At 47.1% G+C, this 13838-nt stretch overlaps 1 protein-coding gene across 1 annotated transcript in view; it reads right to left on the bottom strand.

The window, feature by feature from the left end:
* Positions 1-2631: 2631 nt before the first annotated feature.
* MSX2 (msh homeobox 2) overlaps positions 2632-13838 on the bottom strand; it is a 43075-nt gene continuing 31868 nt past the window's right edge. The window contains exon 2 of the mRNA XM_069652424.1: positions 2632-5615. Coding sequence (XP_069508525.1) covers positions 5194-5615 — 422 coding nt within the window. The 3' untranslated portion in view covers positions 2632-5193. The remainder of the gene's footprint in view (positions 5616-13838) is intronic.

Genomic DNA, 13838 nt, shown 5'->3' with positions numbered 1-13838 from the left:
GTGCATATTAAGAGAACTGTAACTTCTCCATGTTTTTCATGTGTTAAGTGGGGAGTAGCCAGTATTTCTAATTTGATTCTGCCTATGAGCAGTGTTGCGCATGTGCACAGTAAGTTTAAGTGGTTACAGCTGGTGCTAGGGTAGTTGCCTGTCGTTTTTTTTTTATTTTTTTATTTCACTCGTGTACGTATGATTTTCCACACCATACACCCATGCTCATTTCAACCATGAAATCCAAGAGATTATCCCGATGTCTTACATTTGCCAAAATGAGTGAAATTCCCCACAAACCTCATTCCTTAGTTGGGGCGTACTTTTCACACATGGTTGGAAGTGCTAAAAGCAGTGCAGCAATCATTGTGTATCCGCTACCAGGGTGGTAATGTGGGGTTCTTCGCTAATGACTGAGTTCATATGACCAAGATGTTAGCCGAACCTGTGAAGCTATGCAAGATCGGTGCCTGGCCAAAACACCCAAACTATGAATGCATCCCATGAGTAGCTCTCATCTTGTATTTTAACCTTGCTGCATGTGGTGAATTAACTCTTTTTCCACTCTTTCCTCGGTTCCATGTGATTTCATCGCCTGCAGTTTCATCGCAGGTTTCTTTACAGCGGATTTATTTTCAAAAAAATCATTGAATTTTGTTCTTTTTGGGGGGGGGGTTACCCTCCCAAACCCCCATACCCTTTAATTATTTTTATATCCCCATACACCCACACCCAATTTATATAATTTTTTAACCCCCCCCCCCCAAAAACATCTGCAGCAAAAAACCCCGCGAAAAAACTTCAGGCGATGAAATTACGTCGTAACTTTTCCTCTCCCCTTTCTCCTTGGCCCCGTTTCCTTTTCATCCCACATGCCTGGTCTGACTGTAACACTGGGCCAGATCCCAATTTGTTTCTACAAGGACATGGCTCCTCTGCACGTTACGATCACCACGGTAGTGCTGTGCACACTATAAAAGACTAAAACCATAGCAAAACTTTGTAAACCAGTAAATTGCCATTTTTTTCCAAGGGATTTTGCTACTTTTGTTATTTGATTTACTTTGATTTTATGCATCCTCCTACCTTCATTTTGTGGACATGGTGGTGTTTTTTTATATACTAGTACATTATGATATGTTGTGGTATCTCGTGCAATATTAGGTTAAGTGTTCTCGTGTCGTTTCACAGAAATGTCATGCCACTCTGTACAAGGCTGGAAGGTGGCATACAAGACTGCAGAAAAACCCAAACAAATCCAATAAAATACACATTACTAGCTCTCGGTTCAGATAAAGGGCTACAATGCTCAAGTGTAAACTGGTAAGCAGACTCTACTACTCTTCTGAACATAAGAGTGCCATGCTGCCCTCCATTAACAGGACAGGGTACCGCCAGCCAAGTGTGAGATGGGTAGACAATTCTGGATTGTGCAGAGTAACTCCCACAAGAACCCATCCTCAGTCCAAGACGCATCCACTATAACGCCAGCCAAGTTTGAGATGGGTAGACAAGTATGGATTGTGCAGATTAACTCCCACAAGAGCCTACCCTCAGTCCAAGATTCATCCAACCTCCCACACAAATATTATCATCCCCACAAAAATCCCAGCAGGGCTCAGGAACTTCCAGGCAGCTAGATCCAGGGACTCGCTCCCATAGCAGCAACAGATCAAAACCCACCCTCTTTTATGGGTGCCCACAGTTCCTCCCAGCTTTCCGGTTTATTTAACCTGCTTGTTCATGCTGTTGGGGTCAGTAGAGGGGTGTGTGTCCCCTTATACCCACGTGCAGTGGCTGAATGCATCTAGGCAGTGTGGGAGGACCTCAAATGCTGTGCCACTGTGCCAGTTTCTGTACCCAAGCTTTACGATGTGTGTTGCTACAGTGTGGTCGTTAATGTGAGGGTCTCCTTCAACCAATTTAATTCTCACAGTAGATTAGTCATCAATTCATTAATACAAGAGGGACACTCCTTATCTCTTTACTGCCCGAGGCCAATGTGGTATGGCTCTGTGTGGGGATATCCCTTGCCAAACTATAGTACCCGCCCCCACCCACAGCACTTCACATAGACAATACCGGGCTCTGGCACCTGCGTCAGCCAGTCTGGCTTTTCCTAGTGCTCCCTCCGGCTATCATCAGCAGGTGGGGGTCCAACATGCCTGGCTATACCTGGCCAACTTCCTGGCACTGTTGGGCACATCTCAAGGTCAAGGTGCATCCACAACATAATATAATGATATCACCAGCACACTAGTCAGTGCCTACATGGCTGTTCTGTTGGACAGTAACGTAAGCTCTCCTCCATTTTCTTGATTACATTGTCTTTAGGTCAAAACACCATAAACTGCACATACATTGCCCAAGGATCACTATCACTCCCCCTTTAGTTTTCATTTCAAGGCATGTTGTCAGATAAGTCTTCTGCCCCTCACCCCCTGCCCTCCTTGGACCAGTTCCCTTTTCACCCCACAGACCACGGTCTAGCTGCCAGCCTGGGCACAGTCACAATTCTCTAGATGGACAATGCCCGGCACTTTAGGGCCACGTGTGCACAGTATAACAGATTCATAACATAACGCTTCAGAAGGCTTCAGAAAGTATTTTGCGCGCACTATTGAATATACAACACAAGGATTGGGCACATGGACAACATTTTAATTTAATTACAAACAACAGAGATATAAGAAATAACTCTTCAATAAAATATATAAAATTGTACAAGGTGCCCCTTTGAAAGGGACTGTAATATAAAGGGGGTGGGAGACCGGGTAAGGTTGGCAAACATTGTTCCAAGCTGGCAACAGAGTTTTTGCAATGGGAGCACAGTGACACTGATATTTTTTCACAAACTGCTGCGAAATACATTCAGAATGTAGTTTTCCAACTTTCATGGGTGAGAAAAATTATCTTTTTAAAATACATTTTCCAATCGTTTTCCGTCGAATGTTTGGTTATTTGGGGACAATTTACAAGATTATTAAGTACTTTGTAGAAAGAAACAGACAATGTATTTCGAGTTGGACCCATTTTATTCGACCTTCCTCTACCTTTTTCTGTAATCTCCTCTCTTTGACACTGTCTCCTCTTTTGCCACAGCTTTCTTCTTTTTCTACATTTCTTTCGCTCCTTTCTATCCATGTCCCTTCACTCCTTTCTTAATTGCACCACTCCTCTTCCCTCTCGCCCTCCACACAGTCTCGTGCACCTATCACACACACTCACACCCATCACTCCCGCCCGTCCCTCCCTCCCATAACTATTCGCTTTCTGATCTCTTGACTCAGCTCTCAGTTGTTTTGCACTCCTCTTCTTTGCAATCGCACATCCATCTCTTTTCTCTCGCGTGGACCTTTCCCCTTGGACCTGATATCTTTTTTCATCGCGCAGGCGCAGACATCCGCGTGGGCGCCGTCCCCCCATTCATCGGTTTCCTCTAAAGCTTGTCCTCTAGCAGTCAAAGCATTTGACTCCCCTCAACACACATCTCCCATTTCTCACCCTTATTCATTTTCCCTCTCTACCTCTCTTCTGTCCCATCCTCCCTCTCTCCCCCTCACCCCAGACATGCAGACACCTCTTTTCTCCTATCTCATCTCTCCTGTCCGCCCTAGAGCTCTGTCTCCCTCTTCCCATCTCTCTCTCTCTCACTGTAGAGTTTGCGGGCCCAATTCATGGAATTTCTTGCGCGGTGCAAAGTGACTTTTCACTGGTGCAAAGTGACTTTGCACTGCCAACAAACACCCTGATTCAAGGAGCAGTGCAGAGTGTCTTTTTGCCGTGCAAAGTGAATTTGCACAGTAAAAAAGACACTTTGCACTGTTCCATGAATCAGGGTGTTGTTTGACAGTGCAAAATCACTTTGCACCAGTGAAAAGTCACTTTGCACCGCGCAAGAAATTCCATGAATCGGGCCCTGCGTGCTGCGATGTTGCTAGGTCTGATTTTGGTTGCAGCCCCTGATCTTCTCTCCTAGTCTACAACCAAAAGACCAGGGGCTATAGCCCCCTCATCACCTCCTGGCAACGCCTCTGCCTGCGTGTGCACGCTTCTGCCTTCCCTTCCCTTCCACACACCTGCAAGTCACCATAACTTGCCTCTCTCCGCCCTATCTTTGCATGTTTCGGTAATTCTATCGACCACAACGGTGAAACAATAAGCCTTTAATTCAGTATTTGTGAGGAAGAGGTTTCCTGTATATGTACCATGTCTTATAGTTCATGCTTTCTGAAAAACAGTGCATCAATATTTGAAACAAAGGACATAGGAAGGACCTTAACATTGGATAGAAACTCAAGTAATGGATATTCATTTTGAATAGAGCACATATCTGATGAATCTGAAATGTTTCGATAGCTAACCCTCTTTACTGTGCAGCTGACAATTACACCCGGACCAGAGAGCCCCCCGCCACTGATCCATAAGATTAGTTGGTTTGATTTAAATAACCTCGATGCTTGATCATGGTGGCAGCCAAAGCTCCTTTAACAACAAGAACGAATCACTGACGTTGAATGCAGGCACTAGTGTGGATCGATAAGCGAGAAAAGCGCCGATTCCGAAAGCAAGCCTTGATGTTGCCCTCGGAACGACTGAATCCTGAAGGATGGGAGTCGGGGTTGGGGTATAAAGGTGAAAAGGTATCAGGGATCCGATGATGGGGCGGATTGATGTTGTTCTCAGTGGTGTCAGCTCCCATTTTGAAACAATTGTTGCAGCCCCCCTTGCCTCTGGAAAAGCAGCAGTTCTCAAGTTTTATTTTTTTTAGGCCGAGCCACAGAAACCAAAAGGAAACAAAGGCACATCTTCTCACAACAGATGCAGAAATGTTTGTGTGTTGCTTCCTCAATTGCCTTTACCTGTCCTCGTTGATGTCTGCACTTTGGTTTCGTAGCAACAGGCTACCTCTCCTGTGTGATGTCTTTGCTTTGTTAGCTAAGGTTTTCTTTCTCACAGAGCGCAGTGTCTACACTCCTCCTGTGGTCCAGAAACCTGTCAGCACTTTGATGGGGGACACTCTTTTGGTCCTTGCCCCTATTGTCCAAGAACCACATTGGCAAAGAGCACAGGAAGTGATGCATGTTACGGCGAGCAACTGGTGAACCAAGGTATTCTTGACACAAACATGAAGAATCGCCTGTACATTGACCAACACATTTGTAGTTGTTCTAGTCTCTTTTTCTATCCAGGCCTTTTTTCCTATGATAAGTGATACATACTGTACCCAACAGGAGTTGCGTAAAGTCCAACAGGTGACAGAGGGAGCATTGGTCTGTGGAAGGGGTATGAGGAGCCATACAAGGATGCGTGCAGTGGGGAGTTCATGGGGAAGGGTAAACTGAAGCCAGGAGGTAAGATTGGTTTGGCGGCCATTTTGAGCTTCTCCAGCTCCGCCTCCTGCAGTCTCTTAGCCTTGGCCCGGCGATTCTGGAACCATATCTTCACTTGAGTTTCCGTGAGTGCCAGGGAGTTGGAGAACTCCGCTCTCTCAGCAATGGACAGGTACTGTTTCTGCCGAAATTTGCGCTCCAGCGCCAGAAGCTGGGAGGTGGTGAAAGGGGTGCGGGGCTTCCTGTTAGTCTTGTGCTTCCTCAGGGTGCAGGTGGATGGGCTCAGATGTCCTGCAGAGATATAAAACAAAGTCTATCAGATAATGAGCAAATTGGTTTGGATAGATCACCCTAGCAGTTGACATGGTTGACATCATGCACACAAGGGAGCAGTGAAACATAAGCCAAACTAGTCTAATGCAGGCATGCACCACCAATTCTCAGAAAACTTAAATTATTACTCCAAGGATGTATTGATCGATGGATGGACAACGCTTAAGGACATTAAATTCTACTGCAACAGAGCATAATCATGAAGGATATTCAGTGTTTGCAAGACAAGCCTTAAGTCTCTTGGAGGCAGACAACCATGAAGAGGACATACCAACACGGGTTGCCAATCAATCTGAATTGTCTCCATTAAGGGCAAAGCTTGACTTAATAATTGAGATATCATATCATATAGACACCATAGGCACTTCCTGTACTGTATCATCACGCAATTACTATACCCTTCTCTGGTCACACCACACACTCTCCACACCTCCCTGGTAGCACACACTTTCTCAAAACACAGGTTGTTCTGACTGTTCTTGACACACCTGGCCTCGCCCTACTACACTCTTGCCGCATCCCTTTTTAACCTCCTCCTCCTCTCTCAGGGCAAACCATGAAGCTATTCCGACTGTAGCCTCATTTGACACCTGCAACATCACAAACTCTTTTTATATATAATTTCAATTGGTTGGAGTTAAGTGGATCGGGACTCTCTGTCTGCTGCGCACCTACTGTTGTTGGATTTGGTTCAGCCTGCAGACTGGGTCATGGTTCGTCTGCGGACCAACTCCAAGGTTCCCAATTGATTGCATACTTTTTGGGATGACGAACCTTTGACTGAGTATTGGCACTGGTTGGATTTGTTTGTCCCAGGTTCTGGCAGTTAAGCCTACTTGTTATAATTCAAGGTCCAGTCTTAGAGTTGTTGGTGCATGTGGTTTTTAATCATATTGGTATACCAAAAACAAAAAACATCAGTGTGGCAATTATTGCCAGTTGGTCAACATAGGTGAGTGCAAACAGCCGACCCGCATTTCAACCTGAGTCTTTTTCAAGGCAGATGATAGTAGAATGCGGACTCTGAGTAGAGGTAATTGCTGGTCCTCCCAAGTCCGGGTGCCATGTTGGGCTAATTAGCCTGGTCTGGAGCCGGGTTTGGCGGAGTATCCCTGTCAGATTCAATCAACTGGCAATAATTGCCACACTGATGTTTTTTGGTTTTGGTATACCAATATGATTAAAAAACCACATGCACCAACAACTCTAAGACTGGACCTTGAATTATAACAAGTAGGCTTAACTGCCAGAACCTGGGACAAACGAATCCAACCAGCGCCAATACTCAGTCAAAGGTTCGTCATCCCAAAAAGTCTTTTTATATATAGCCTTCTCTTGCCACGCCCTTTGCCAGTGTTCCTAGGTTGGCAAGCACCCCGGGTTTGCCAGGACTGTCCTGGAATTTCATGCTGTGCCCCTCTTTCTCAAGATTATGTTCCCATTGGAAACTGCAGTGGTCCCGGTTTTTGGTAGTAGGTCTTGATAGCTGGCAGGCAGGCATGAACAATCACGCACAGAAGAAATGCTGCATTTTACAACTAAAGTTAGTGTGAGTTTGTGATAAATTGATTATAACATGTGTTTGTTTGAACAGTAACATTTAAATCCCCTTCTCCTCCAGCCCCTACTGAAGTGTAGTCACTTGACATCCAATTTCAAGAGTTAGTCCTACGTTTATGTTAGTTGCCTTGTCCTGGTGTTTTACCTTTTAAAATCTGGTCACCCTAAGAAATCCCTGCACACAGCACTCCACTCTCGCACCTGCTGAACACACGATCCGCTGACCAGACCCTTCCACTCGCGCCAAACAGCATTATACTCGTCACACAACAAACTCTCTGCCCGTCCCCTGCTTCCCCGGTCCATGTACAGGCCTCCCACCCTCCCCAATTGCCCCATCCACCGCACCTCATCCTCTGCCTCTCAGGGGTGACGTGCTGAACGGGGCACGCTCTTTGCCACACATACTGTGCTTTTGTGTTGCTTCCTTTTCGCCAGCTTGTTAACGTCTGAGATGAGCGCTAATGGCGGCAATGCTCTTCTCGGCGGTCTGTATCGTGTGGGCGATAGCCCCATCCCCGGCAAAGCCCTCCCTTCTCGCCATTAGCATGACGTACATCCCACCGAGGCCGGCAATATGGCAGAATTAGATCTGTCCGCCGATATTAATTGTCCAGAGAAACCATGCGACTTCTAAAAGAGGACGAGAAATTCCTCGGCTATGAAAACGAATGTGTTCCCCCAAATACGCCGGTTACGTTCCCAGAAGATGAGGTACATTAGTGCGGTTTAAAAAGAAGAAAAGCACACGTGCTCTGCAGTTCTCACTCTGTGAAAAGTACACACAACTACCCGAAATTCCAGGTTCTGCGGAAACGGCCTGGGAGTGTCAAAACACGGGAGCCCAGTTAGCAGTGTCGAGTATGTGTGATGAGTTTATGGTTCCACGTCGCAGACTTTAAAATGGAAAGGTGATTTCGTTGATTTGCCTCACCCTATACACCAAAACACCATCCATCCATGCTCAGTGCAGAACCCCTCATTCTGCCCCAATGTGTGTCGCAGCGCTTCGCGCCGGACCATCCCTGCTGCTGGAACTAGGATGGCGAATTCGCGTTGCTAGGATACCAGACCCCTCTGGAGGATGCCGAGTTTCACGGAGGGCCTCCTCTCACCTCACTGGAAAGAACGGGGCGAATCCGAGTGTCCCCTGCCCTCCCCGTGCGCAGGAGAGCGGGACTTCACTCTTAACATACAGCCTTTTAAAGTCACGCACCAGTCTATTTATTACTTGCCGCCAAGCTGCACAAACGAAAACAGAATTGTTTTTTCCTAATCTCAGTGACGACTAGCCGCTCTAAGGTCCCAATTCCCGCCCCACTACCGTTTTCTGCCGGAACTCCTCTTTCTCTGTATATTTCCGCTCTTACGTCATCTACCGGTACCGCAAAGTGTTTTTTTTGTTTTGTTTTATTGCAGCTTGGCAAACAACGCGCGTGTGTGTTGTGTAAATATCCCCAATGGACATGGTTGCCTAGTGCGTTAATGTTGCGTGCGCAGATACGGGGATGGATTTGGCCAGAATCACACGTTCTGGGCCCCTGCGGAAGTATGGAAGGGTTGGGGCCCGCATCTCCCTGGTCTGCGGAGCAGAAGCACTTTGGCTGGAATTCCCTCGCATTACCACGCATTGGGCGGCCGCCATTTGCGACAAAGAGGGCAGTTATTGGGCGCATAAACTTTATAGTGTTTTAAGATTTGTCACAAGCGTATTTAAGGTACCATGGCACCTCATTGCTTGTGAGCTGCAGTTTATAAAATCCAAGCAAAGAGGGCTGGGGACGCCGCTAGTTTATGGAGAAAGCGTACACCGACCTCAAACATGTCACTAGCGGTTGGGCCCCCACAGAGCGTGGATTCCTCAATGGGGCGGGGGTGGGGGGTGCCTCAACGTAATAAACCAACATGCGCCCGCACACGCACGTTGCGCCATATCAGACACGGATCCCTTAATCCTGGTGTTTCCTCGGCAGGTTGCTTCTCTAGGACAGCAAAATGCACGGAACACGAGGAGTCGCCGAGCTGAGCTCCCCCCCGCCCCCCCCCCCCGCCCGACCCCACAAGGCAGTCAACACAGAGAGTCGCGTGTCACGTGCACATGTCATCAAACAGAGATCTGAAACGCCCCCATGCCCCCACCAAACGTCTCTCTGTCCACCAGGGGAGTTGCTAAGTCTGGAAAAGACCCGGGGCTAAGCTGATGTCGGAACTGTTGGGACTGGGGGCTAGCTAGTCTTTTGGCTGTAGCTCCGGAGATTCTATCCGGGGCTACAACCAAAAGATCAGGGGCTATAGCCCCCTTAGCCCCCCCCTAGCAACGCCCCTGCTGTCCACACTCGGACCTTGGAGGGGCCTCTCTGCTCAAAGACTCTTACCCCACAGAGTGGGAGTAGAGAGAAGCAGATATGGGTAGGGGCAGCTGGAAGTGTAGACATATGGACCCACAAAGAGTTAAATGCATCCATGGATGGATGGATATAGAGGTAGAAACATAGATGGGTATATATATATATATATATATATATATATATATATATGTATATACACAGAGGCAGATACATATATAGGGAGATAGATGTATAGATAGATCCGTGCATCCAGAAATAGAGGGACAGAAAGTCGCCGCAGCTCAATTTTGGTTAAATTTGATCTGCCAGTTATTTTGGGGAGCACGCAGGGGGAGAATCCTTTGAAGAGCGTCGCATGCAAGTGTGGCATTTCCGGCTGTCGCTGAAGAGAGTTTCATGTCGCCCACCCGGTTGATGAACTTCTAATGTAAGGAAAAGGGAAAACCAAAGCCGGCTGAAGATACAGCGCGCATCTCGCGGTAACTGTGCGCAGCTGGGGGCCGCGTCTTAACCACCGCGTGTTGCGCACGTCAAGGTGCGTTGCTTTGCGTTTGGCGTCGGGCTGAAAACACACATATATCAGGTGGGGGACTTCATTCCGACGCATTCATTTTCGGAACCATTGGGACGTGTGAAAATCATCGCGACGCGAACCCTGATCCATGAAAGATCCAATGCAACACGTGACATCGCGTATCCGGGCCCCGAGATGAGCATGGGAGTGGCCCCTGCGTGCTGGGACTGCCTGGGCTCCATCCTAGCAGCAGTGCGCGACCCCAGTCACCGAACCGTGCAATGCAAGCAGTGTTACACTGCTGACTTGGAAGCGACTTCTTTATGCCATTTGAGCTCCCCCCCCCCAACCCCTTTTGGCAGCTGAAAACTTGCACCTAGGAGTGCACCGAAGATCGGCTTCTAGTGGCTATTCGGCCGAAGTACGGGCCACATCCAGAGAGTCGCCTTTGCCGACTCCTGTATTCCTGTCTAAGCGCATAGTTCAAGCAACCATTTTATGGAAGACGATTTATGGAAACACTTGAGTAAAATGGCATTTATTGAATGCATCGCTCATAGCTTACTTTTTCTGTCTTTAATGTTCTAATTAAATAATGGGCCTGGTTTACAAAGCTGTTTTTCAATTGTAAAACATAATTGAAAAACACTCTGAAAATCAGGCCTGCTCGTCTTCTTGTTGGCTGTGTCCTCTAGGTGTGTACTGTAGTCTTATGTCAGAAGTTGCGGTTAGCAATTACACATTTACATGTTCAAGTGTGTGATGCATCACGCTTGGAGAAGAGCGCGTGTTTGGTGAATTCTGATGGGAAAGGTACCAGGCGCCACCGACAGCAACCTTACTGTCGTAAGTGCATCGTGCTAATCCACACAACTATAGAAAACCGTGGGCTACGTAACAACACAACCGACCTCGTTACAACACGTGACACGACAGTAGGAAACAGGATGCAGCCCACACGGAGACACGGCGCCCTGTCAGGACACAGCAGAGCACACCGAGTCCTTCACCAGAGAACAACAGAAGTCATTAGAACAGAGAGCGCCAAATCAGAGCACTCCACACACTATACGAAACCCCACACCCTTACAACATAATATACACAATTAAAACACACAAACACAACTTTTAAAAGTGGACAGGGTCTGGTTCAACAATTGCATTGTGTTCATCCACTGTTGCCTGCGTTGTCTGACAAGTAAGAGGTGCCATCACAACCCACCGACCGCGCACGTTTGCCATGCCACATATTCCCCCTCCAGCCCCCAATTTGATACGTTAATCTTAACAACATATATAGCGCTCTGACGCTGGCTAGCTAGGTGTGCGCTATATAAAACCCAAAATGCAAATACAAATACATGTTGTGTTGCATAATGATATAGAAATTCACAGAATAAAAAAATAAAAAGATAGCACCCAAAAGTCTCTCGTGGCTTCTTCGGTGCGCTCTGTGACAAATCGCATTCACTCGCGCATGCCTTCGGGCAGGGACGAGAAGTGCTCCCCGTGGATCACAGCAAGTGGGGGCAGTGATTATTGCAGGACCGGAGGGTACGAGAATGCGAAGGTACGTGTTGTTGAGAATGTCTGTCTGCAACCAAAATGACAGACAGAACCCCTCCCACCGACCCGACCCCCCCCCCCGCATGATCTTGAGGCATTGATGTCCACATTTTTCAGCACAACAAGGGAATTATCGCAGCACAAGTAAGGACTTTTTGTGGCGTTTTTGTACAGTTATAGTAGCTATTGTACGCGCACTTCTAATGTGCGTATTTTGCTTTTGGATAAAAGACAAGGGGAGTCCCATTATGTCAATGATGTGTGGGGCGATCGCCCACTGGTGCCGTTTGCTCTGAACATCAAAAACTGCCGTGCATTTGATAAGTCAGACTCTAATAATAGGCGGGTGGGTCAAATGCTATAGAGTGTCTTTTTAGAGGCATTTAAACATTTTGGAGCACCTTTTCAAATGACAAATGTGCATTTTTGTTGTGAGGGCAACACCACAATAAGCTGGATGGTCTGGTCATGGCATTAAGAGATCGGCGGTCACTTGCAGCCTTCTACCGCCCCCCCACCCTCCAGCCCCCCCCCCCCCCTCTTCCCCCCATGCCATTTCTGCAGGAAGACTTCCTTTTAGTACCGGAAGAAACTGTTTTTTCAAGGCTTGATTTCGAGGCTGCAAGTTGATTGTCATAATTGTTTTGGGGTAGTTTGTTTTTGAAAGCCCACGGGTAAAAAAGCCTACTTCTTTGCTGTGTCCATCTTCCTGGTCCTCTCTGTTTCCCCTTCATGTGTATAGTGCAATGATGGCCCGGAAAGTTATCTAGCGTAGTACCGAGATCCTTAGGAATAGAAATTTAACAGAACACAGTTTTGCCCTTTAGGAATCAGGCCCTTTGCCTTGGAGTTCGGCTAGATAGCTCCTACTGGGGGAAGGAGCAAGAAAGGAAGGAAATGTGGTAACACCATGCAACGTGAGCTGCCCAGAGTGATTGCAATGCTTATGATTAATTCAAAAATCTCCATCCAGCAGTCTGTCATTGGATATAGGCATTGTCCACTAGTATTAACCCACATGTTTATTTATTTATTTACTTACTTACAGTGCGCCAGAGCCCACGGGCATCCTGGCACAAGGAAGCAGGAGAGTCCGTACAATTGCCGAGGGTCGGGTCAGGGAGTTATTCCCTATGTCCCACTATATCTCAACCTTTTGAAGCCACGTCAGTTGGCTCTGCTTTTCATCCTTCTAAAGTCTGAAACATGAGCGCCGAGGAGTTGGTTGCTACTGTGTCTCATTTCAGCCCCTGACTGTGAAGCAGTGTGTGGTGGGCCGTGTGCACTGTATGAATAATGCGCTTGCAATGCGCTGAGCGGGGTTCGAGTTTGGTTTATAAACCATTGCTATGCCACGGAGCCATTGTGCAAACCGCGCCAGCCTTGCTCCAGAAGCAGCGGCCCTCGCCCACCTATTTCTTGGATTGAATTGTGAGCGTGACCTTTTGTACTGCATCTTAATCAATGGATACATGATTCCGATGAATACTCTGTAAATCCAGATGTGTTGCTCCAAAATCGTTACTTAACAAAAGCAGTGGAGATGGCTGTTTGCTGAACATCTCCACCCAATATACAAGCCCATCCTCACCTGGCCTGCTATTTGATATTAAGGACCACCATGTTTTTCAGGTGTCCTTTTGAATGGGGCCGGCTGACGATGTGTCAGGGCTCGTTGGGGCCTATTTTAATATATTTGTGTACCGCCTTGCATATAGCTGGGAAAAACTGACTGAGTCACCTGTGGGGTTCTTAAATTAAATTGGAAACAAAGCATTGCAATGAGGGGGTTAACGGCTGCAGATTATCTCGGGACAGGCATCCAGCCCGTAGCTGAAAGAGCCTGATTCACAAAGCATTTTTCAATGGGATTTACCTATTGAAAAATCCGTTGTGAATCAGGCTGTATGTTTCCACTGAAATTGCCAAAAATGCCGCTGGATACTACAAAGCCCAGGGAAGAGATAGTCTGAAGGCACCAGCAAAGGCTACATTTAAGGTCCGCCCAACAGAGCACACATTTAAATTTCTGAATTAAAGAAGTATGTTGCTGTGTCATAAGTCTGCCAACATGGAACAGCTATTCTAGGGACCCCATAGGCAAAGGGTCCGCTCTAACAGAAAAGGTTGAAAGGCCCCGACTCCATTCTCTCTTTTAAACAGTGACAGCACTGGCATAATTCTGATTTTGAA

Source organism: Ambystoma mexicanum, chromosome 3p, assembly GCF_040938575.1.
Source record: "Ambystoma mexicanum isolate Mex_15411 chromosome 3p, UKY_AmexF1_1, whole genome shotgun sequence".
In the NCBI taxonomy this organism is placed as follows: domain Eukaryota; kingdom Metazoa; phylum Chordata; class Amphibia; order Caudata; family Ambystomatidae; genus Ambystoma; species Ambystoma mexicanum.
The sequence above is the reverse complement of the archived record's forward strand: the minus strand, read 5'-3'. Positions and strand labels throughout refer to the sequence as shown.